General features: G+C 35.7%; 1 protein-coding gene across 1 annotated transcript in view; it reads right to left on the bottom strand.

Moving 5' to 3' along the window:
• Positions 1–22,146, bottom strand: part of NEDD4 (NEDD4 E3 ubiquitin protein ligase) — a 37,964-nt gene extending 15,818 nt beyond the window's left edge. The window contains 8 exon segments of the mRNA XM_035899414.1: positions 580–747; positions 877–994; positions 1,583–1,694; positions 1,697–1,727; positions 2,569–2,671; positions 4,638–4,699; positions 7,293–7,343; positions 20,632–22,146. Coding sequence (XP_035755307.1) covers positions 580–747; positions 877–994; positions 1,583–1,694; positions 1,697–1,727; positions 2,569–2,671; positions 4,638–4,699; positions 7,293–7,343; positions 20,632–22,146 — 2,160 coding nt within the window.
• Positions 22,147–23,232: the final 1,086 nt, after the last annotated feature.

Raw genomic sequence — 23,232 nt, 5'->3', positions numbered from 1 at the left:
AATCATTTTCTGCTGGGTTAGCAAGCTGAACAGACTTACTGAAAAGCCAGAAGAGTTTCATAACTCGTGCAAGCGCTGTGGAACTGTATGAGCAAAGTCCCTTTTTCACTGCTATGGAGTCACCACGGTTACTCAGCCCAATCATAAAACTTTACCCCAATATTCACAATGAAATATGAGTTATCTTAAAACTTGTCCTAGTGGAAGAAGTAACCAATACAGCACAACTCCCTTAGAAATATCCTTTCAGGATATAGACAGTTTCCTTCATCTGTAGTTTTCAGCAGCACTCAATATGACACTAGAATAAGAGGTAGATTTACAGACTGAAAAATAGTTCACACAAATCTGTTTTAATTTCAGGCAGAAATTCATATAAGCAAAGTGGGGAAGAATAAAATGTTTGCTTAGGTGGGGTTCTACAGTAAAAAGATTACTCTTTAATTCTCTGCATTCAGGTTGGAATTCAAAATATAACTGTTAATATGAAATATTTATGGATCTAATTCTATCAGTAGTAACATTTTGTGCAAAATACTATAGATATTTTTGTACAATAGAACAAGAAAAATAATTTACAGTGTAGGCTGCTGACTGGCCTGTAGCCGAACTTCCAGAGGTAGTAAGTCTGGTATTCAATTCTTCTGCAAGATGAGTCTGTATATCACAATTACTCTGTGAGAGAGGTATTTGAAGGTTCTGATTGCTATACATTGTTGCCTCATCTTCAGTTATAATTTCCCAGCTCTTTAAAAAGAAAATAAAGAAAAAAACATTTTTTATAAAGTAGTTCCAAGTTACAAACAGTTAAGACAAGCGTTTTGACTAGATTATAAAGTTACTTGCATTTCAGAAACATTCAGAGATTGTTTTTACCTCGGGGGAATCTCTGTTGTCTACATTTTCTGTATCCTCTGATATCTGTCGCCGATGAGTGAACACATGCTGGGCCTCCAACTGCACGCTACCAATATCTGCAACAGCTACATTGTCCCTGTTGGGGGAGTGGGGAAGTCAGCATACAGTAGCCATATTCTATCTTTCAACAGTAAGCTAGGCTAACAGCAAAAACAGAGTCATTTTGGCAGAAGAAAAAGAAACAGTCACGAGCTATAAAAATTCATGCAAACTGTTTTAAAAGAATAAGCATTCACATTGACATGAAGCGTAAGTTAAACTAAAGAACCAGATAGCATCCCAGGTATTATTTTTGTAATTCACATGCTAAGGAGGAAAAACAAAATCTGAAAAAAACAAGGTAAACAATTTAATGCGGTCCTTGCTGGGAAGGAGGAACCAGGCTTGGAGCTGGAAAATAATTTCCTTTCCATTACTATAGCTATTATCTCTTACAACTGCAACCAGGGCCTATTTGAATGCATAATTCCAGAGAACAGGAGGAGTACTGTGCAGTTAAAGTGGCCATCAGCCAGTGACCATTACACGTGGGCTTGAAGGTTAAGCTATGGAAAGCTCTCCACTAATTATCAGGCTGTTCACTTTCTAGTTCTTCTTGCGTTCAATAAAACTAGAGTGAACCAGTTACAATATAAGACTTGAATTTTCAGGCCAAAAGACATACTGAGCAGTTGGTCTCTTCCACTGTGTTCTTCTGAACTCATGATTGACATAGTAGGTCCTGCCGAGGATGTCTTCCCTTTCTTCCCATCCTGAAGGCAGCGGAGGAGATTCCCAGCATCTGGTTGGTCCAATATAATCCACCCAGGCTAAGAGATATAATATTAACTACCTTTAAAATTACCAAAGCTGAAAAAGTATCTCAATTTATTAAACCACCCTGCTTTTAAGGTGCAGTGCCACTACATGTCAAGCCAGTAAGATTGGCTCTGGGTTTTATGTGTATATTTCTCAAGAAAAGATAGGATAAACTATGCATGCAGAAATCTTATTTTTAACTCAAATTCCTTAAACATATTAGCATTCATAGAATAAATTTAAAAAGTAAATAAACTTCATTTCATACATATGCTGCAAGTGTACTAGTCAGATGAGCACACCATTTTTTAACAGTTAAATTACAGCAATGGTGGCAATGCTGATTAGAGTTGTCATGAAAAGAAATCCAATGATCTAAATTGGACGTGCTTACAAAAGATTACAGATGTAAAGTAGTTAAGATGAAGAGAGCCCTATAAATTGGAGAGAATTGAAATTCTAAAACCAGCAAGATGTCAGTGTCTGGCTGGCTGGAGTGAAACAACGTTAAGCAGCAGTAAAAATACTGGGCAATGATATTTCCATTAATTCTAAACCAAGAGAAGTTACATAGATGTATGGCAAGTCAGTACCAGAACAACTAAAAGCCTAATCTATGTTTTCTACTTTAGATATACTGACAAAGCCTCTCCTTTAGTTAGAAAAACCGCTCCAGAATTTTTATACAGACTTACAACTGTTATGTAAGATAAAAGCAACTGCTTTTAACTGGTTTGTTTCTGAATTACTATTTATAGCTTAGTGATTCCTGACATTCATTTTTACTGTAACTACCCTTCATAGCTGAAGACATTTGCTAGGTTTTTCAGCAATAAATACATCTTTTCCCACCTCTAATTCTTCAGCCTGTTCTGTGGTTTCTTCTTCAGACCCACTGCTTTTAGGTAAGTAAGTCATTTTTAATCTAAGGTGGCCTTTAACTCTTGATTTATGGCTGCAGAAGAGAAAATAATATGTTCTTATTATGCACTTGTGAAATTGTTACCTGGAAATAAAATAGCTGAAAAAGCACAGCTAGAGGATTATTCTTAAGTTTCTCAACACAAACTTGGCTTTTTATAGTTTAAATTAATGAAGTTCTATAATGATATTGAGTTTTTAGACTTCTGAATAAACCTTGATATTATGTACCACAACAGGAAACCTTTCTTTCCAACTCACTCTTCTGAAAACTTCCCTAGTATCCAATGCATAACACTAAAGAACAAAAAACCAAGAATAATAACAATTTAATTCATATAATTATAACAATTTGACTGTGTGCAGACAATCTATCAAGCATTATTTAAATCTACAGGACTACTTTCCCTAAAACTAAGTTACAGCAAGCTCATATACTTCAGCATCTGCCTTTCTGTATTTAGCTTAATGCATCATTAGAAGCCCAAAACCAGGACTTCCCCATATTGATTTTATTTAATATTTTCACTTGGTAAAGAAATCTGCTAAATTGTCTCATCTGTTTGACTACTGATATTAAAAAAAAAAAAAAAAGTCCTGAAAATACCACTATTGAGGCAACTGGATACCTACACATTCTCTTATTAAAATAAAATTAAAAAAAACCAAAAAACAAAACAAAACAAAAAACCAAACCCCACATCACTAAGGTCTAATGCTTTGCTTTTTTTTTTTCCCCCCCATGCAGAAAAAGGGAATTACATTTTTTGATATCCGGGAAAACATTTCATGCTGGATTATTAACATGTTCATTCAGATCATATTGTGGTTTCAGAAAAGCCCACATCCCTTTGAAAGAGGAAGTAACCTACTATCTTAATTTTCAATAAAATAGTTGGGAGTAATTCATTTCAGAGTATTAACATGTTAATAATTCTTACTGAGCTTGAGGCACTGGGAAGGTAGTAACCTTATTAACAACATCCCTGTCCAAGTAAACACAAATAGGAGCAAAATTTAAGAGCATCTAAAAGGTACAGTAAGATTTCATGGCAGGAAAGTGCCTGAACCTGTGGCAGAATCTCTTACTACAAAGCATTGTCCAATTCCTGTGGTAACCACTACAAGAACAGGTCAGATCCTTGAATAACAAACAACAATTGAAGCTGATTTATGTAGATACAATAAATATTCTTCTTCATTCATTTATAGGAAATGTTAAATAGGAGATCAAAATGAAACTTGACAGTCACTAACTCTGTTAGAATCACTGATCTGCTAAAAAACAGGAAGTGTAAAATACTTTAAAAATACTTCTGCTACCAACATGGCTGAGAAAGATCTATAGATCCCACATGTTCTGATGTTATTTCTAAATTGGAACGTATTGTCTGAAAAATGTTGACATGCATTTTATGTATTCTATTTCTAATAAAAGTTGCTAAAACCTGCTCAGATTTAGGTTAAGAATCTACATTTTAAAAAACAAAAATGAAACACATAACACTAATATCAGTTCAAAGTGTTACCTATCATTTAAAAATTCCTTGGTTTTTTAACAGAGACCTTCCAAAAAGTTAAGCAGCTTTTCAGTTTAAGTTTTGTTGTGTTTATAATTAAGGTCCCATGCAACTGCTTACATGAAACAGGTAAACAAAAGAGATGGGAAGGCAGAGAACAATTTAAAGTTGAAGAGAGATAAATGAAATATGGCACAACATCGGTCACTGATGTTACTGTTCAGCAAAACAGTAAACTGTTCTGATAAGGTTATAATTTTAATTATATCATGGCCTGAAAAAAACTGGTTTATTTTTACCAAATAATCTAGAAGTATTTAAATAAATGCTGACTTTTTAAGTAGCATCACAAATATCTTACACCATTGATGCTCAAATTTCTTTGATGAAAACAGAAAAAATTAGACAATATTTACATTTGTACAAGTAATTACATAACAGCATTGCTTAGATATGACAGAATTTTTACGTGGTACTTACCTTCTTGGATGAAGAACAAAATCCTTAAATGTATATGGTCTCTCCATACTTGGATTTTCTGTCTGGAATAAGACAAGTTTTTTCAAGAAAAATCTGTATCAAACACTTGAAGTTAAAGAAAATTATCAGAAATTTACAATGCTTTTCTTTAAAGGCCATATAACATTTAAAAATTTAACCTATAGATTTAGGAACAGTAGTAGCAATACCAGCTTTAATCTTGGTAATAAAATTAATTCCCCAGTTCAAGAAAGAAAATTACCTTCAATGCATACATATATTACAGTTTCTAAAGCAGAGAAAAAAAACTGTTTAGCCTGCAATCAAGAAATAGTTTCTCAATTTTCACATTTAAAGTATCTACCATAACTCTTTTTTCCTCCCTCACTACCCCCTTTTTTTTAATTTTTTTTTTTTTTTTTTTTTTTTTTACACAGAACATACGTAAAAGGACGTTTCGAGCGTTAGGGCTTGGGGATAAAAAATAATTACAGAAGAATCCATTCGGAGAACATCTCTGTTCTGATCCACAAAAGTGAAGTTGCTCAACAGAAAGAAGCACAGAGGTAAACAAACATCATTTTATAAATATATATACCAGGTACAGGTAGAGAAATATACATGAGGGATCATTAAAGAAAACAAAGATATTTATTTTTCTGGTTAACATAAATATTTATAATCTACCTGGAGTTCTGCAATTCTTAGAAAAACATCTGATTTTTACAGTATCATATGTTTAGGAACACCTGTTTGTAAATTCTGGGGAGTAACTCTAGGCTCTTGTTAATCAATACATTTTAACCATTCCAAGCAGTACTGTTGATTGGAAAGAAACAAACAAACAAAAAAAACTCAGAATCTAAAGGTCAGACATTATGAAGTTAGAGATTTTAGAATTTTATTTGGAACCGTTGAGCTTTGTTATGAAACAGTCCTAAGATTAAGCGGAGTCAATTTTACTGAATGCGGTAACTATTACACCGAATCTCAGAAAGTAAAGTGTTCTCTTGGATTTCAGACATTTCAGTGTAAGCTTTTATTAATACAATTTAGAAATACTACGCTCAAGTTGGAAGTGTTCCACCTTCACTGAATTAAAATGTAGATCTTCAATTCTGTAACAATGTATGTGTTACACTGGTATTATCTGCAAGATCAGGTTCTATACTTATAGAATGAATTGTCTTACAGCTAAGGTAAATACTTCTTCAAAATTAAAATAGAATTAAGCTTGGGTTTTGGGTTTGTGGCATTTGGGTTGTGTCCGTCCCCCGTTCCCACCCCCACCCCCCAAACATGACATTATTTCTACCAACACAGACACTAAAACCCTGTGGAAATACATCACAGAGGAAAGAAAGAGATATCTTCTTCATCTAAGTTTTATAATTATCTTTCTGTCTTTCAAAAAACAAGAGTTGCCTTAGATTCAATGCTAGATTACACTTGAATTAATACATTTGGGGTTTGGAAAGAGCAAATTGGTGTCTGCCAACTATTTTACCTTGCAGATTATTTGCCCTTTCTATGTGTCCCCAATTACCAGCTCTTTTTAGTTATGAACAGTCTGTATAGTATCAAGAAAAAACAAAACTACATGTAGTAAAGAATTTATAAACTGATCTTATTTATCCAAGATATATTTACTTATGTAAATGAAAGACTTTCAAAAAAATCCACCTATATTTGGTGGATAATAAAGTACAAAGGATTTAGATGGCAAGACCAAGTAATTAAGAACAAGAAACCAGAAAGATGGAAACAAAGATGAGACAGGGAAAAGTCAACAAAGAAAACAGCCATGAAAATACTCAAATGAGGCTCTATAAATCAGTTCATGCGAAGAAAAATAAAAAAAATGCACCGATATCTCCAGAGGACTCCAGATATTGCTGTCCAGCTTATTAGTGGGAAGCGATCTTGCATACCAGTTACAGTGGCAAACAGGACATATCTATAACCACTCCTGACATGCTTCTTACCAGAATGAAAGGAAAGGTTGGAAATCCAAGGCAAACCTTGGAAAGGCTTTGCCACAGTTGTTACCCTGTCTTTAAAACGGTTGCTGATAAGTCTGTTAGTATTTTCTAATGTTTTGAGACCTCAGAAGAAAATGAAAAGGCTTAAATATTTCAACATTCTTGGTGATATTTCTTTAAAACTAACAATGTGCTTTGCAAAAGGAATACAAAAACAACAACTAAAAATGTACAAAGCAACTCTAGCTTTATTTCCCACTTACCCTATTCTGTATCTGTTTATGGGAATAAAGAATATTAGAAGTAAATTTGTAGACCTTAAAGAAAGTATTTTAAGAAATATGACAATAATTACAATCTCTTCCTGTCTTTAAGATTGTTTCAAGCCTTGCATTTTTATTCTTGAAAAAGCTAAATGCACTCCTAAATCTTGTAGCAGCAGCAACCAGTATCTAAACACAAGGTAACCTGCATTTTTTGATAAATATCATCACTAAAAGACCCCTAACAAATCCACAAAAAAAAGCCAAACAAAAAAAATAGAGCAGGGGTATTTAATTACTTATATTATCAGTGCAGTTAACTTCCTTAGATGACGAATTCAGTTGCATACAGAATCATTTTTTCCTTTACAGTCTTAAAACAAAAAAGAAAACAAACAGAAAATACAAACCGGTAACTGATAAAGAGGAATATCCACTTGCCCAAGAAAATCATCTCGAGTCTATGGAAAACAAAAACAAACAAAAAACCACAGAAGGTTTAAAGTTGCAAAGCTTTTCAAAAAACATTGTTTCAAACCCCTGATAGCACAGTAATGCTTTCTAAGAATTTGAAGACACACTTGAATTATAGACAATAAAACTTGTTCTGTATAGAAAGAGTTCTGATTGACGCAACACTCAGAGCCTTGGACAGTTCTGCCTTCCTCAAAATAAATAAAATTCGAGGGAGCTAGGGGTGGAGATTTAGATTGTTTTTTATATCATATAGACTAATTCTAATCAAACAGGAGAGAATTGTTCAGCATCAGGACTGAGACTGTCAGCATCACCAGCAGAAACATCATCTTAAAGGCAAAGAGTAAAAACACTTTTTTCCTTTCTTGTTTCAGAAAAATAATTGCCTTGGTATATGCTTAAGCAAGTAAGCATTTATCACAGATTAACACAGGACTAAAGACCTTCCTCCTTGGAGCACCTGACAATTTCTATAAGCCTAGGCAGCTGTTTGAAACAGGTATATATAAACTTTTTTTTCTTTTCAAAATAATACAGCTATCATAAAAAATAAGATGAAGTAAAAACAAGTTTCATCTGTGATAAGTGCTTTGGAAGTTCCAGCAACTCCAGCAGTTCCAAGCCAGGCAGCAAGAGCTTCAAATTTGGCATCTCCCCTACCCCCTGCATGACATTCCTGTTGACACCTGAAAATCTGCTAAAATTCATTACATGTATGAAAAATACCATTTGCCTATGCACATTGCAGACTTTAGTTTTAACAACTAAAATCTGAAAGATTCTGCCCTGACTTGGATGTCTTGACTGTCCAACTACAACCATACTATGAATGCAGCAACTTTGCAACGGGATTCCCTCCAGCCTACGCAGCAGCACCAGGGGAGGGACTGGCAATACATGGTGTCATTGTACAGTTTACTTTTGATTGTTAATTTTTGCCTGCTAAAGAAATGAAGATTTTAGTAGTTTATGTAGGTAATTTCAGTATTCTCCAATAGTCACCACCAACAGTCAAAGTACTTTACTTGACTTACTACTGGATTACTGGAGCATATGCTGAGTTGTTTCAAGTTCATTTGTGATTTGAAAGCCTTTGCAAACCTCCACAAAAGCAGGAAAATATATTATATGGGTCATTTAACATGAAGACATATCACTGCCTGTGTGCTAAAATCAAGAGGGCATGAAAAGGTATGTATAAGCCTATGGCATTTTCCAAAAATCTATGTTATACCAAGACTACACTTTTTTGCATAGACAGAGTAAGGAACTGTGAAAGTCTTCAACAGCGTAGCCTGCACAGCCTCTGGATTTCTAGTCTTCATTATTTTTCCAGCTAACAAAAGATTTGGTGCCTTTTCTTTCCTAAATTTGTTGGTCTACCACAAGCTTTTATTCAAACTCATCACCTAAGGATTTTGGCAGCCTTCTTCAATAAAACTTTGCACTATAGGCTCTGCATCTTGCTGACATCTATTCCCTTCACCTCAGGACAAAGCTGTGTTTTTCACTTTTCTTCTAGCACAACTATATTTTTAATTTTCAAGGCCAATGTTCTACAGTATTAAAACTCCAGACCAATTCTACTCATTTTTTTTGTCCCACTGACAGCATTCTTCATTCAAACAGTTCTGACATTAAAGGCTATAGCTGTTTCTAGAAGCAATTCTTCCTTCCTTAATAATTCTGGTACCTGTTTTATTTAGCTCTGTTGTCCTAAGTTAGTTCATTAATCTTTAGGTGGTACATACATACAGAGAACCAGTGCCTCACATTTGTATAAGCTCTAATTTTTACACATCCAAAAAGCACAACTAGGCTGCAGGGTTTGTCACAGATGATAACATGCTAGAAATCTAGAGATGCGTAACTTCAAATTGAATTTGTAGTGTGGATGTGTCATATTCAGATTTGAAGGGGGGGGGGAGTGGAAATAAAAACAAAACACCCACCTTTTTAGCTCACAAACTCCTTTGAGATAGAGAGCTACAACAGGTTTTCATACCTGAAGAGTCTGAAGCTTCCCTGAACCACTGAAGGAAAGCTTTCTGTATTATTATAGACCACAAGCTTCTGGAAAAATACAGCTATCATTTTTGCCTATGAGGTTGTTTTTTTTTTTTTTTAAATGGCACGGCACATACCTTAGGCATGTTAAAAGGCTTAGTATTTGTAAAGTTCTTGGCAATCCTCAAGTGGAACATGCCTTTCAAATAAATTACTGGAATGTGGGACAAAAGCCTGCTGTATTTTAGAAAACCTCAGAACATTGTGTTTGTTACCAGCATTATTTTAGTACAGGCTCCTGTTATTCACTTTATTATTCTGCTGTCTCTCCTGCTATTTTTAGCAGAGCTAGCCTCGATAACCAACCTTTAACAGTACTTTCTCCTCCAGCCAGAGAGTAAAATCCTCCAGTGGAGATTTTTGTTGACCTCCAAACAACTAATACATAGATCAGATAGCAGGAATTTTTTTTTAGCAATGTGCCTCACTACGATGAGCTGACTAACTGCCTTCAAAGAAGTGCCAAAGAAGCTTTGAAACAGACATCACACACATTAACAATTAAATGTCAATGGAGTTGAAACTGTTTGGATCTCTGTTTCATGACAGCAGGCATCCCAGTTTTTTTAAGTCAGACAAGTGGGTCAGTTGTTCTTGTCAACTTCTAATTTCTTAACAGCCAGAGAACTCAAACTTTCAGCTTGCCAAACCGTAAGTGCATAAACCTCAATTAATTATATAGTACACTAACAAAGAGGCCTTTTATTTTACTGATCCTTTGGTTTAGTCTATAGAAAGTTATTAAAAACATGTGAGGACAGACAGCTGCTGTATACAATACATTTAAAGAACTCCGGTGCCATGCCAAAGCGAGTGCTCAAAGAGGAAAAGCACCGCGAGAAAGCAATCCAGTCCAAAACTCATTTTCATCTATTTTATGACTATATACTTAATAAGCCTTAACAGTTAAGATTTCAGATTTTTTTTCTGCAATTCCCATCAGCAACTGGATAGAAGTAGATTTTAAACAGACATGTTTATCCGAGTCACACACTTAAGGAGTACTGAGAACATTACCCATAATTTATCAGCTTTGAAGACAGTTAACTGAATTCAATGCCTTTCTTAATTGCTGGATTCACCACAGTGCCTTTTGAAACAGCTCTTGTAGAAGACCAGGGTGTTGAAATACCAGGTATTTTCTCTACCAAGTTTTGTGACTAATTTTTGTTGGTGTTAGTGCATGAATTAGAACCTAAGTGTATTCCCAGTCTTTTTCTGGCTAAACAGACAGCTAGTTGTGCATAAGTCGGTCTTCGCACAGAAATCTACAGCTGTATGGCAAAATGAGAAAGCATACAGCTTTTATTGGAGGGAATATAAAGTATCAATTCAAACTGAAAAAACAAACAGTGATCCGGACTATCGCTGCTTAAAAAAAACAAGAGCTCAATAGATCCCTTATAAAACCAACATTCTTCTTGCTTAAACACCCAAACATTAACATTAGTTACAAGCTTGATGAGAATGAAAAAAAACTTTCCTGAGCTACACTAGCAACTTCAAGTATTTTTCTTTTCATGCTGTACTGAGTATATTATTTGGTTCTCTTGAACTCTACATTGAGAAAAGTGAGCTTTTTTTTCTTCCATAAAATACTGCCAGCATATGCTATTCATCATGGGAAAATAACAGTTTCAAAATAGCATAATTCAATTATCATGTTAAGATCTTACCAAATTCTTGGATTCTAAAAGTAATGTTTTCTCTATCTTCCAAAGCAATAATACTTTGTTGCATGGGATTCATGAAAGTCCCAGTCTCCTGTATTTTTAAGGGGGAGAGGTAGATGGTGAGGAGATTTTTTTTTTTTTTTTTTAGTGACATGTAGGCATTTCTTTGTAGTTGGCATCTATGATCAACTATCTATGATACTGAGATATAAGAAACTACCAACACTTTTAAAATAGAGAAAATACGTACTGTTAGATCAATGGTTATTATGCAACACGTTTCTGCGGGACCTTCAGCCCTGCTGGCTGCTTCAAGAGCAAGGTGTCAGCATAACATGCCTCAGCAGTTTTACCATCTGTTTAACAGACAGCATTTAGAAATGACACTGAAGTTATTTTCACTAATTCTCCCTCACCTCCAAAGATACTCTCAGAGAACTGCCTCTCTAAAAAGACCAGAGCAAAAGTGTCATCTGTTTCTCCATTTATAGCTTACACTTTTTATATAGAACCAGTATCTTATAGATAGCTTCCTTAAAAGTTCATATTTTAGTCTACAGTAATTTTATAACATTCATATATTACCCCACTCAATGTTTGCTACTTTGAGAACTTGTGCTTAAAAGTTCATTAAGAAAGCAATTTGATAGGGTTTGGGGTTTTTTTTGCATACAAGAACTCATTTTCACACACGTCACAGGAAGACAAGAAATCATCTAATATAACCAGAGCATACTTAAGCACAACATAAACAAAGAACAAGTCAAAAGTTAGTAATGCATATGTTTTATTCATCAGGAATTTGAGTTCCTTTGGGTTTATGGACAGATGTGCCAAATAAGCTACCATATAAAAAGGAGGAATATTACATTGTATTGAAAGTCAAGAGCCAATCCAGATTTGGTCTCCTATGTTAAAACAGCCAACAATCAAAAAAAAATTCAGAAAACAGTACCAAATATTTAATTGGGTACTATTTCAACAAGCCGTTCCTGACATCAAGTCAGTTAACTTCATAGTAGTATGAAAACATAAGACTTCTGCATCTACTTGTAGACGTTTTTGTGTCAAGTCTTAAGACTTCAACTAAAGTTTGAAAAACGAACTCTCGTAGTAACAATTCCAGGTGCACTTCTACCTTCACCAATTAAAGCTTAAATACTCAAAAAAACATAAAACCCTATCAAACATTAAATTGCATGTGCAATTTGCTCCCTGAAATGAACAACAGATAAACCAGGTATGACCGATGTTAACTACACTGGCTAATTAATACACTCAGCTGAAAGACTCAATACAGAATCAACTTTTTGTTATCCTGAGCAAGAGGAAACAAACTATTTGCCTCCAAAAGGCAGATAGGCAATTGGAGCATCTCTGCATCACAGTCTCACTCCTGGGAAGTTTATCAAGTCCAATACAGTGCCACACACAAGCACAAAATCAGGTTGAGCCTGGAAGCTGCTTTTTCCAGCCCTAAATATGATCTTGAACAGTTGGTCCAGGCTGTACAAGTAACTGACCCCTTCTACGAAATTTCTGTGAACACAGACCTACAGCAGGGCTGGATGCAGGCTGAATGGCCTTAGCCTACTACAAAGCCAGTCCAGCATTTTTTAAAAGCATTCTTAAGTCTACCATTCTCAGCTACTGTTGATCCAGATTCAACATCAACATTAACTCAGGAATTCCCAGTGCCTTTGTACCAGCACACAGCTAGTGGCTGCTGCCAACCACGCTGCAGTTTCCATGCTCTTCTGCACTCCACCTTAGTCTTCAGCCACCACTGATCTGAAAAGGAGCCCTAGGCCCTACCAGTTGACCCCTCCCAGCTCCAAGCCTGAACCTACCGCTGCCTACAGATGACCTGGCTACAGCAGAGCTTACTGGTTTGTCCTAAACTGTGCTATGCTCAAATTATAAACCTTATCTGTCCAAAACCATTCTGCAAGAACTGACCTTGGATGCCTATACCTCTATCACACAAGGCAACTATAACACAAATAATCCACCCACAATTACTTCTACAAGAAAAGCAGTATTACAATTTATTTCAGATAAACTCAACAACATTTTTTAGTAAAGTTACATTGCACTTCCCAGATTAGACATGGGTTTTATTGGCCTACAATTTGCAAGATGTTAACCACTTTGGATTTATTCTTTGTAAGTTAAATATTTGTCCCAAATCAAACTCACTAGAAACAATGACTACTACAACAACTGGCTAAGGTAGAAGCTCTATTAAAAAATAAGTAATGTTCATAATAAATTCTAGAAGCCTTTCTCTTCAAAAAGCCCTTGTGCTTTCACATGACTGAACAAGGCCTTCTCCCTTATGCTTAAAAAAAAAAACCACAAAAAAAAACCCAAAACAAAATCACAGATTGTCAGAGAAATCACCTAGGTCTAAAAGAATCCAGTTCTGTTTCTTACCACATTCCTCTTACTGAGTAGCTTGAGTGTCTGATTTGCATTTTAATACGCCCTAACTTCAATGACTCCAATTCAAGTTTGTATGTAATTTCAGCCAAGAACTTGCTCATGTCCTTCTTAAATTCTGTTTGCTTATGTTCCATTTGATACAGCAATAACTGCATCTATCTGCAGACTTTTCAGTTTACCGTAAACTGCCACGATGAAAAAAAAAAAAAAAAGTGATGTACTCTCTTGAAACAGAGATGATTATAGATCCATAAACTAATACGGAAATGAGCTACAAACGTTTCGCTGGCTGCATTCCCAAATCAGCATGTTCTGTTCATCACAGGGCATGAGGAAGAAAGTTCACTTGAAACAGAGACACTTAACAGAAATGCAGGGCAGTCCCCTTCAGACAAGGGTGAAAGTCAGTTGTAAGCAAATGACTCTCCTGAAAAGGCCAGTCAGTTTTGCTTGCTTGCTCAATCTGTGAAATCCATCTACTTCTGGAAGACGAGAAAACACGTGTTGGAACATAGAACAACACTCTCAGCCCAGGGAGAACTTGAAAGAGCATTTCTACCGTTTGATCCCAGGTGGCTGCAAGGGCTGAGCAGGCACCAAAGAGCCTAGTAGGCAGATTAATGCTTTATGTAGTCTTGTATCCTTTCCCTAGTAATGGCCAAGAGCAGATGCTTAAGGAAATAATAAAAGCAATAGTTAAGAATAGTCCTTCCTCTGATATATCCCCCAGTTTCTAATGAATAAGCAGTCATGGACTTTTTGATTTTAACTTGACGTTAAAATACATATTGAGAATGTAATACCCTTTGATGGACCTTTCTTCAACTTATCTAACCTCTTTCTTGACATCCATTTCTACTTTGGTATGCACAACATCTTGCAACAGTCAGCTCAGCAACATGTAAGAGAACATATTTGTTTTATAAGAGTGGATTCTCTGTTTAAATTCACCTCCCCTGAACTACAGTTTTATAAAACTCCCTTTATACCACTTTTTTTCCAAAGCTGAATAGCCCTTGGTCTACTTAGTGTCTCCTCACATAAAACTTATCCCACTCTTGTGACTTTTTTTGGTATTTTTCTAGTTCTGTTATATATGCTTTCCAAAAAAGGATTACCAGAAATATGCATGCCATGCACATACATAGATTTGAACAACTCCATAATGGTGTTTTTAATTTTGTTAGTTTATTCCTTTCCTAATAAATCCTAACCTTCTATTTGCCTTTCAACTGTCAACAACACTTGGGCTGACATTTTCAGTGAGTCACTCACCATGACATGAACTATTTCCTGACCAGGATGGGAGACCATTATCACACATGCATCATTAACTGTTTTTCCTCTGTGTGCAGAACTTGGCATTTATCAACACTGATTTTCAAACTGTCCTTTCTACTGTCTAGTCACTCACTACCATGAGAATTTCTGCAACTTCAGAGATGGCAATTCACTTCTCACTTTTGTTCCTTATCCTTTAATTAGTTGTCAACAATGGGGAAGCTTTTTTCTGCACTTATGTCTTGCAAGTGTTTTTCAGAACTTCTGCTAAGGGTTGTCAAATATTTTGAAAAGCTCAGTGTCCTCCATTAACTAGCTCACCCATCTTTGCATGTCTTTGTTTAGTTTGATTTTTAAGACAAAACTTCCTTTTATGAAAGCAGTGCTCAGTCTCTTGCCTTGTAAACAGAGAAAGTGTCATATGTCTACTAATTCTATTCCATGTACTCTTTCTTCCAGGGCAGCGTGTTGCAGTAGCCTGTAGTTGCCCTTTTGATAATTTCAAAATATTGGCATATTACTTACTATCTTTCTTCAGTAAGGGAAGCTAATAGATTACAAGATTATTCATCATAGTCAGTATTTCAACAATTTTATAGCTGAGCTGCTTTATAATTCTGGGGAGAATACCTGCAGGTACTCTTAGTTTTGTTAATGGTTTCTGTCTTATGCTATAATGCTTACAGAGACTATGATTTCTACATCACCATAACGTTCTCCAAGAAATGTTTTTGTCTAACACAAAGTGGTGATCTAATTTCAGACAGAAAGCAAAAAGGATTATACCATTCAAAAAAAAAATTACAGCAATGATCACAGTCTTGTATCCGAAAGCCTGCAAGTTATTTGGCTAGTTAGGAGTAAAGGGAAGAAGGTCTCTATCTTGCCTTGGGAAAAAGTTTTACTTTTAACACATTCTTAAAACATATACTAAACCTTAAGAGACAGAATAACTATAGCTTGTGGCTATATCAAAGAAGCCACACCATCAATTCTTCCCACTCTCTCATGGTAGATTAAAAGGACATGAATCAACCTGAAGAGTGGATAATTAACTATTGATATAAGTTGTTTCAGGAGCTCTGCTCTGCATGGTTTTGCAGTTTTAGTTTCCCCTTTTGTTGGCATGAGAAACCTACCCAATCTCAGTTCAGCTGCAAACTACAAACAAAATGAGGGTAATCATAATTTGTGCAGAGTGACTACAAAGTGCTAGAGCTTTGATATACAGGGTTATTGAAGTATTCTGCTGCAGCCCAGACACTGTTCCTTACAGCATGATCATATTCTGAAAGTTACATATGGTTGACTGTTGCCAGATACAACTTGCTAAAACGGACAAAGAAAAATTTTAGGGATGGATAATAATATAAGTAATCATTGTATTAATTGATTGCTTCCTTGCTAATGTTTCCACATAGCAACCACTCACAGCTAGTCTTGGCTGCAAGGTTTATCACATCCTGTGTAATCTTTTTTCCACTGAAGAAGATTGCTAATCAAAAGCTAAAGAAAGGTGGAGAAGCAGCTGTAACAAAACTCAGCATTTAAGATGGAAAATAGAAGAAATAAGTACAAAATATCAAAGCAGTGTTATTGTTATATAAAGGATGGAAGTAGGAGATCACCTACAAGTAATTATAAATTGTTAATTCTTGTGATTAAGTTTCCACTGTCTCCCCTTTAATGCTTTGATGTATACTTCAACCTCTAAAATTTGCCTGAGAGACAACATGAATAGTATTATGTGATTTAAGTCTAACATAGTTGTCACTATGATTCCTCAGAAACACACCAGCTTTCTTTCAACCCCAGCTCTCCTTGACTGAACTGATATACCATGACATAGTGTGCCAGGCAGTCCTGTAACATGATCCTTCAAGACATGCAATACTGAACAATATAAAAATTATTAGGTGACAAGGTTATCATAGCACAATAGCATAAAGAGATGTAAATTTGTGCTTTGCCTTGTATTGCCTCTATCATCTTTAGTTTCACCTGCCCCTTTTCTTCTTCAGCTCCTTGCACAGATTTAGGACATCAATACCCATGCAGACCCTTTGCTCAATATGCAAAGATGAGATGGCTAGAGATAAGCTGCAGTTGTCCTCTCCTTCTCTTGGCACTTCTCCCTGGTTGGACCATTATCTTCTGTGAAGGAGTTTGGCTAAGACAGAAGCTCTATACTTAAAGAGGATGCTAGAGAGAAGACAACCTCAGGCTATTCAGTGCTAACTGGTGGTGCAGCATTTATCAAAGGGAATCAAGACCTTCCAGGCACAGGTTCTGGTCCCCTCAGCATGTTCAGATCAGCTGGGAAGCAAGTCTGTGAAGAGACACATCCTCACACAGAGCCCTGTCAAATCACTGTTTGTCCAAAATCTAAATTTAGTCCTGAAAGACTCAAATAGCATCTTTTACAAATGCAAAAGGCAGAGTTCCAGAACCTGGTGAAAAAACTTGAGAATTCTAACTAAAGGTTTTCTCCACATGAGCCCGACAGTAGAAAAATGCTTTGGTTATTCTATACCACCTCTGAAGTTTTTTGCTTCAAAACGTGCATTTCACTCAGTAGAGACAAAACTTGAGTAAAATTACTCGTAAGCAAAAGGACAATAACACAGTAATTCCCTTAACTGTTTAAGAAATTATTTCAAAGCTATACAGTTGCTGAAACAGATTTGCAAGTACAGTTAGGATAGTCACATTATCTAATCAGCAGTGATACTGATGGGGAAGGAATGGCTAATGTCAACAGGGATGTCAGCATAATATACTTGAGGAAGAGATTAACACAGCTTTTTTTTTTTAATAAAAAAGTTTGTTTATGGTCTACAAGAAGTGGAACTGTAGTCACTGCTTCTGCCTTCCTCTGTACCTCTTGAAGTTTACATACGTAAGATGACATGTAAACTGTTCCCTTACTCACTCATACCCTCCCAATTCACACCTGTGATGTCAAAGTGCTTTAGTTGCCGATTTATTTCTACCCAAAGCAAGAGATAGATGCACTGAAAAAACATTAGAAACAGAAATACAAAGTTAAGGATAATCTTCAATGTTGCAACCATGGACTATCTCTTCCTCCTGCTTTGCATAAATGAAATTCCAATATCTACTGCAGAACCTATTCAATGCTTCCAGTAAAGATCAGCAGTGGTACATGGGCCATCACCATTCCACAATTTTCAACTTCATTAAAAATAATCCAAGGCCAGTTGTCATAGAAATGGTGTGGGTTTGTTTTGGGTTTTGGTTCTTTTTTTTCTTTTTTCAAAGTCAGCCTTTAACAAGCTGTTGATTATGGAAAGCAGGAAATCTGATACAAGGTGGCTGAAGGCTAGTAGCTAGGCACGTAAGAAAAGAATGCATAGACCTTTCACTGCTTCAGACTCTGGAGTCTCTGACCAAAGCACTGATTTGATTTCATGACTGCTCTGTACAGATAGCTGACATTACTAAATGCTACTCCAGTATCAACTTGTTAAATTTGAACCCAGACTCAGCATATCAATATACTAGGCCAGACTAACTGGAGTCAAGAGAAATATTTTGGGAGTTGTTTATTTTTAAATGAGTCACAATGCACCATGCTAATTAACTGGACTATATAATTAAATGATTGCCATAGAATCCATTATATTTGTCACAAGGACTGTAATAGCAAATACAACAGTATTTATCTATTTTATTCCAGTGAATCGCTGAATTGCTATAAAGTCAACTATGTTTTTTGCTTGGTTTGATGAGGGAAGCTTTTAAATTTTTTGATAACATGTTTTATTCTATAAAAACTGATTTTACATAAAGACTGAAAGGGCCATTTCAGGACTGAAGGGCTCCTGTGCCTGTTGCTGTATAAAGGAATCTGAAAAAAGTATACTGCTATAAAACCTTTAGTGTCCAGTTTTCTGATGTCACAGATTTTTTCACTTACATGCAGATATGGCACAAATCTAAATACTTGCAAATACATTAAAAGTACAAGATAACTACAACAATTTGGGATTCAGACTCTTTTTTCCTGTTATTTTTTTATTTTTAACTTGTCTCTCTCATCTTCTAGTCAGAAGATGAAATCTTAAGAATTCCACAATAACATAGTAAGAATGCTCAACTACCACAGAAGCATGCTATCAAGCGCTTTAAAAAGTTAACTCTCCTTAGATTTTTATGTCAATCCACTGTAAACACTGCTCCAGGAACTGAAACAAACTATTGTCAGTCCAGTATCCTACCAGATTTTCTGGAAATGTTTACTAACAATCCAATCCTGAACTTGGGATTGTATCTAAACTGAATTTATTAAAATTCACTCAGTATTAAAATATAAAATATCTTACGTATCAACTGCCATTAAACACAGAGGCTAGCAGTGCAAGTTGACAAGAAATGTACTTGAAGTGCATGACTCAACATGTTTTCTTTTTTACAATACACATTTTAAAAATCACTAGACCCAGACTACTTAAAATAAGTCATAATCTGTTTGTGCTTATTGTGGAATTTACCATCAATTTTACAGTTTTATTTTGGGATGAGGAATCACCCAACTATGCATAGTGATTACCAGTGATCCACTCTGAGTTTTATAATGAAGCTTAAAGATAGACCACACTTTTACAAGAAGGAAAGTGCATTTTTCTTCAAACCTTTTAAACCAAAAAGCAATATAAAACTCCAAAGAAGTCACTACTCTAAAGGTAACAACACACTGAAAATTACAGGCTAGTACCTCCAAGGTAGTTATATTACTAGTTTAGAAAGGGACTGTCATAACTATAGATCTTTGGCATAAAGCCTTTTGCTTAAGCAAGCATATTAGTTATATGGCAGTAGTGTCAATTCATAGAGAATGAGATCTTAAAACAATTTTGGCAAACATCAACTGCAGCACTTTTATCAGCATTCACAATTAAAACTAATATATTAATATTCAGATCCTTCAAGTCTTCACAGTGTTACTTAAACAAGTCTTAAAATCTACATTTCATGTGGCTTATGCCTTACTAACTCCCTAAAGAGTTAATAAAAGCAAACACACTTCTGCAATTTAGTTGGACATGAGTTTCATTACCAAAAAAATATATTTAATATAAGCCTTCTAGACCCAAGTACTATAATTTGAACAGCAATGTTGTTGGGAGAGGTATTAAGTTACAGTGTACAGCTCAAGCTGAAGTAGTGGTTGGAAGAAAAAAAAAAAAAAAAAAAAAAAAAAAGAGAGAGGAAACTCTGAAAATTCCTGTGGTTCAGGGTGTATACAGAAACAAATGGTATTTACAGTGTCTCTGCTCAAATATTACTTATCTTTAATTCTACATACAGCAAACTGTCCTGTAAAAGAAAGCCTATATGAAATAAACCTAAAAGACTCTACAATAATGCATTCATTTTCACCCATTTTCTATGCAATTTTAGTAATTACTATTAATTTATTGAGAAGTTCTTATTTAAAACTACAAAACTTCATCCGAAGCTTAAATAATTCCCATGTCTAGATAACTAGACAAGAAAAACCCTTGGAGTTCATATAAACAGGAAATTATTGTTTATTATATATTAAATACAGGTATTTCACTGTAAGACCTATTTATCTATGCTACACTATGTACAACATCCTAAGAAACAAGTCTAAAACCCGTATGTTACAGATAATATAAAAATGAGCTTCCCAACAGTGACAGTTTGACACCATTAGGATATTCTGAAATCGATGCATTTAAGTCTTGATTTTATTATCTTCCAGTTAAATTTCAGCTGTAAAATGCTGTCAAATTTTTCTATAAACCAGAGCACTTACCTTATGGGGCCTCCACAAAGAAGTGCTAGACATTTCCCTTTTAGAGGTTCCACATCTTTTCTTAACACCAGTTGTTTTTCCTTCATTCCCAGGTTTGAACTGTATGTGCAACTGAGACGTCCTTGCACTATGACACTTGTATTTAAGGCTGGATAAACAGCAAGAAACTTTTTGACGTGATCCTTCCAGCGAAACACTTCTTTGCAAAACATGGTGGGTTTTGTTCAGCTGTGCATTCAGTCTTTCTGGTTCATTTATATTAATCCCATATTCCGAATCTATTTTTGCAGGTAAACATGCAGATGTGCTACGTGCCAGTTTTAAATGAGGGTATTTTGCACTGGAGTTCAGATTTAACTCTGGACTGCAACAGCCATTAACCATTTCACTGCTCGATGCAAATGCTCTTTGAGTTAGATGAACTGAAATACATGAGCAGCCATCAGATACTTCTTCACCAGTTGCCTGCTTGGAACTATTCAGAATTTTACTTTTGTCCTGTAATGATGTATTCAAGTAGAGCGGTCGAATGTCTCTGACTTCGCCAGAAGAGCAAACTGTTTTAGACAGTCGAAGTCCATTGACTGCTGTTGAAAGGAATCCCTTGGAAATGGTTTGATCTTCTTTTTGTGCCAGCTCACTAGGAGAAATAATTAGTTTATGGGATGTTTGATAGGCACCTCTGTGTGGTAGCTGACCTGAGCTTACTGGAGAAGCTGGAGGAGTACTGGAAGGACTCCTAGGGAAAATAACCAGTGATGAACAACGTCGCAGTGGAATTTTAGTTTTCTTCCTCACTGACAAAGCATCTTGGTCAAAAGTAGTATTATTTCTACTCAGAGTTTCCTGAGACAAGTTGTTCCTATAGGGATTACATTTGTTAGCAGTGCTTGTATATGAAGAGTCACCATGCACAACACTACTACAGAAAGTACCATCACTTGTCGAAAGAGTGCCACTACCACTGTCACTGATGACACTGTTAGTATATGAACCTCCATCACTTGTGGTACTTGCACATGATCCATAGTCACTGCCAGCGCTGCTGAACGATCCACTGTCACTGGCTGCAATACTGCCAAGACTGCCATTGTACTGAGCAGTATTGCTCAGAAGGCCATCATTAGATCGATGATCAACCACAATTCTAGCACCACAATTTCCTTCATTACCAATACCAATGAATGAAGTGTCTTCACCAGTAGCTACGGCATCGCCAGACCGAAAACACCCACTATACTTTCTAGACTGTAGAGAAATGTGCAGTGAGGTGCTCTTTTTTATCTGCAGTGAAGAAATAGTTGCATTTTCCTCTTGATTAATTACTTGTTGCATTACAGGTGCATAAGCAACTTGCCTAGGAACCAGTTTCATTTGTGTCACATTAGGTGCAGAATTCTGCGATTTTCTGAAGTACATACAATTGTTACTATCCAAAACATCTTCAGAGGTTTCCGATAATGGATCTGTGTTGCTTCTTTGGGTAGCAAAATGCAATCTTAACCGTCGTGCCATTTGTTCTCATTTCCATGCATGATAGCAAATGAAAACCACAAAGATCCTTCAGCAGAAAGGCTACAGGCAGCTGCACAGAACCTAGAGCTAGTACATCACAACAGTAAAAGCCCATAAAAATTGCAGTCTTTGTCCTACTTTCTACAAGATACTAGTGTTAAAAAAAAAACCAACTGTACCTCTTGAAATAAGTCAGCCATTCGCTGAACTGCAGTTTCTGGACCGTCTGTGATTGCTTGCAGTCAGAAAGCATTCATTTACAAAGCACTTACATTCCAGCGACCTCAGTTGCAACACACTGACAAACACTACTGACCTTGTTTCAATTGTACCTTCTGTAATTTGCATAAATACAATAATAAACTTCCAGTACTTCCAAGATTAAAACAGCAACTCCTGCTGCAGCTGCACTAGCTGAGTCAATGTGTCCGTACTTTCCTCAGCAGCGTATGACTACTAATATTTTTACCCATAGGTTTAGAATTACAGGAAGTTGGTAGGAATGAAGTCCCATATAATTGAGTATCAAGTCTAGGATTGAATTTCCAAATAGTAACCATGCTAGCAAACTGCTGAGGTCTGAATTATGCATAAACCAGTGAAATAAGCCTCCTTCCCCATTAAAAAAAAAAAAAAAAAAAAAAAAAAGTCTTTCAGCACTGTTTAAATAAAACTTGAAAGCAAGCTGGCATTATCTTGCAATCTACACGCTGTTAAGCAATCTCACTTTTTCAAGATTTGCACACAGCAGAAACCTCTCCTGCCAATTAATTCATAATTTTCAGTGAGGGGTAACTGAATTAGAACAAGAAGCTATTCTGATTAATAATTTGGCATTTATTTTCAGCCAACAATGTTAACCTTTTATTTTGTATTTTAACCTTTCCAAACTACAGCTGTTAAAGGTAGAAAGAAACAAACTATTCTTACAAACTGAACTACCTCATCTTGTTTGCTGGAAGCCCACAGTAAGCAGACATTCATTAGAGTTGATTATGGCATGCAAATATATGACCAGCTACACAAACTTTAGCACACAGAACTAAGCATGCACAGAGATAAATACAATTACCAAGCACAGTTACA

This window comes from Egretta garzetta, unplaced genomic scaffold (genome assembly GCF_000687185.1).
Source record: "Egretta garzetta isolate BGI_Z169 unplaced genomic scaffold, ASM68718v1 scaffold287, whole genome shotgun sequence".
Taxonomy (NCBI): Eukaryota; Metazoa; Chordata; class Aves; order Pelecaniformes; family Ardeidae; genus Egretta; species Egretta garzetta.
This window is presented reverse-complemented; position numbering and strand designations above follow the sequence as displayed.